At 35.3% G+C, this 2366-nt stretch overlaps 1 protein-coding gene across 1 annotated transcript; it reads right to left on the bottom strand.

The window, feature by feature from the left end:
• On the bottom strand, positions 1 to 1991 carry LOC117117243 (DExH-box ATP-dependent RNA helicase DExH11-like). Its single transcript, XM_033261498.1, has 4 exons — positions 1776 to 1991; positions 1348 to 1488; positions 618 to 829; positions 1 to 53 (listed from the first exon to the last, which is right to left on the bottom strand). The coding sequence occupies exons 1-3, from the start codon at positions 1959 to 1961 to the stop codon at positions 626 to 628; spliced, it is 531 nt and encodes a 176-aa protein (XP_033117389.1). The 5' UTR covers positions 1962 to 1991; the 3' UTR covers positions 1 to 53; positions 618 to 625.
• Positions 1992 to 2366: the final 375 nt, after the last annotated feature.

The following is a 2366-nucleotide window of genomic DNA, read 5'->3' as shown; positions in this document are numbered from 1 at the left end:
TTAGAACAAGTCATGTCACCACATAGATTGCAAGTCAGGTGTGCTAAGATTTCCTACAAAAGAAACAAAAAAAAAATGTTCAAATTATGAATTCTTTTGAAACCAAATTACCTAAATTAAATAGTATGTCATTGCTGTTACTAGGCTACAGTATAGTGAGATAGAAGTCATGATGGAAGGACAGCCAAACATTAGGAAAGATTAAATATCATAGCAGCAGATCAATAACGATGATAACTGATTAAGGTGATAATGATGACAGTGATGATGATGATCACCATCATAAGTGGCAGATCCAGGAATTTGAAGTAGAGGGGACCCAGGGAGGTACTTTCACAGATAAGGGGTCCACTCACCTCAGCCCCACCATGTTTGGGGCTGGGGTAGGAAAATTTATGATTATGGCTGGAAATGGCACTCTCAGATTTTAATTTGAATATAATTTTCTTTTTCTCCTTTTTTTTTTTATAATTTAGAAAAATTTAGGGGGAAGTGGAGAGTGGGGCAGGTTGGTTGGGCCCTCTTGAATCCACCACAGATCATGCTGATTAAGATAAATGATGAGGAAAACAAATTACAGAATAATCAAACAAAATATATAATCATTCAAATCAAACCTTAATGATCAGTTATGTGTGTACAGGCTCGCTGCAAATACGATATCCCTCTTGATAAGTTCTGAAGCCTGTCGCATCTTAGCTAACAGCGTTGAGCTACCTATCTTGCGACTAGCATTTCCCACTTCACGACATGTTTCATCAAGACGCTGGATAGTACGTACAATAATTCCCTCAGAGACGTCTGTTAAGGCTGTGATGTCAGCAAATGGCTGCAAAATGATTAGGAAAAAAGAAAATACAAATAAAAATATGCTTCAATAATAAATATCGAATATGAAAAAATTTTCGGGTTATACTGAAGATAAAATAAAATACAAATTTGAAATACTAAGTCTGTATTTAACTTGAACTTGAAAGAAACTCCATTCTATATCAGGCAATATTAAGTAAAATTTAAATTTATTTGTTAAATATTTATGTGTGTTATCTTGTGGCAGCGTCGGCATGGAGTCTAGTGAACAGAAGACTATCCACCATCGTGGAAGAGGCCAATCTATTCGTTGGAAAACTTTGTTTTGAAAAAGCATTTATACAGTGTAGCAGCACCATTTCCAGGCATCCTGAGGTGCTCACCTCAGCCGCATCCAAGGATGCCAAGGTTGCCAAGGTTGAGACAGACCCCCCCCCCCATCCGCGACCTTCAACCACCTGTCAGGGAATCCAATGTTTCAACATGGTAGATTTACATGGCCATAAGAATACTGGATGATAAAAAATTATAGCTTACTGTTCCCTTAGCCCATTCATAGACAACCTCCGTCAGTCCAAATCTAAACTGCCTCACATATTCTTCAATATCAACATCAATCCCACAATCCTGCTGAAGGATGGCCAGGCTCCTAGCAATTGCCTTAATTTTCTCCATTCCCTGCAGACGACAGATGCCATATTAGATTGAAATATAAATTGTTCCATTTTTCTATTATCCAAGCTATTGCCTAAAAGTCCCTTTGAGTCAGCAATATTGTTCAAAAAATAGTTCAATAATTTAATTAACTATTTATTTATTTAATTAAATAATAAAGTTCAATTTGATATAGTGCAAAATGCTCGATCCCTCTAAGCGTTTAACAAGCAACAAAAATTTAAGAGGATTTTAATTACTAATAATATATGTTATATGTTACACTGCCCTCTGCAGGGTATCCCACTTACCTTCACAAGATTGTCAGTAAGATCCGGTGAACTGCAGGTTTTCTGTTGGAAGACCATGCAAGACAGCAGTGCTACAATCTCTTCTGCTGGTAGATCTGTGAGGACATTCTCAAAGATCAGTTCGGTCAGAATCAGCTCATGATGACTAATCTCGCATCCAACTCGACCTTTCAGCTGTAGTGACATTTTGTTGTCTATAAAATTTAACTTTTCTAAAACCTGAAATTAGAGTTTTTTTAATAAGTAATTAAAATTTTAATTAGCATATTGGAGTGAAAATTAGGAAATTTATATTTATATACTTTACCCATGTTACATACTTATCCATTTATTCTTAAAAATCAACAAGAAAAATATTGAAGCGAATTTAGAGTTTGGTTCTTGCTAATGAATGCCATTTTACACACTATTATTCATTTATGAATGCCATCATGTTGAAATACAAGTGGAGCTACCTATAAATAAGGAATTAATAATATTTGTTTATTTTAGATTAACTATATGGCACTGATGCTGATGTTCTAGACAAGAGATAAATTATTGGGATTTTACAAGATGTGGACCCAGGACACTGGAATATGCAATATGAGC

The sequence above is a fragment of the Anneissia japonica genome, unplaced genomic scaffold (assembly GCF_011630105.1).
Source record: "Anneissia japonica isolate Jap-2015-1 unplaced genomic scaffold, ASM1163010v1 scaffold125927_len2366_cov114, whole genome shotgun sequence".
NCBI classification, from domain to species: Eukaryota; Metazoa; Echinodermata; class Crinoidea; order Comatulida; family Comatulidae; genus Anneissia; species Anneissia japonica.
This window is presented reverse-complemented; position numbering and strand designations above follow the sequence as displayed.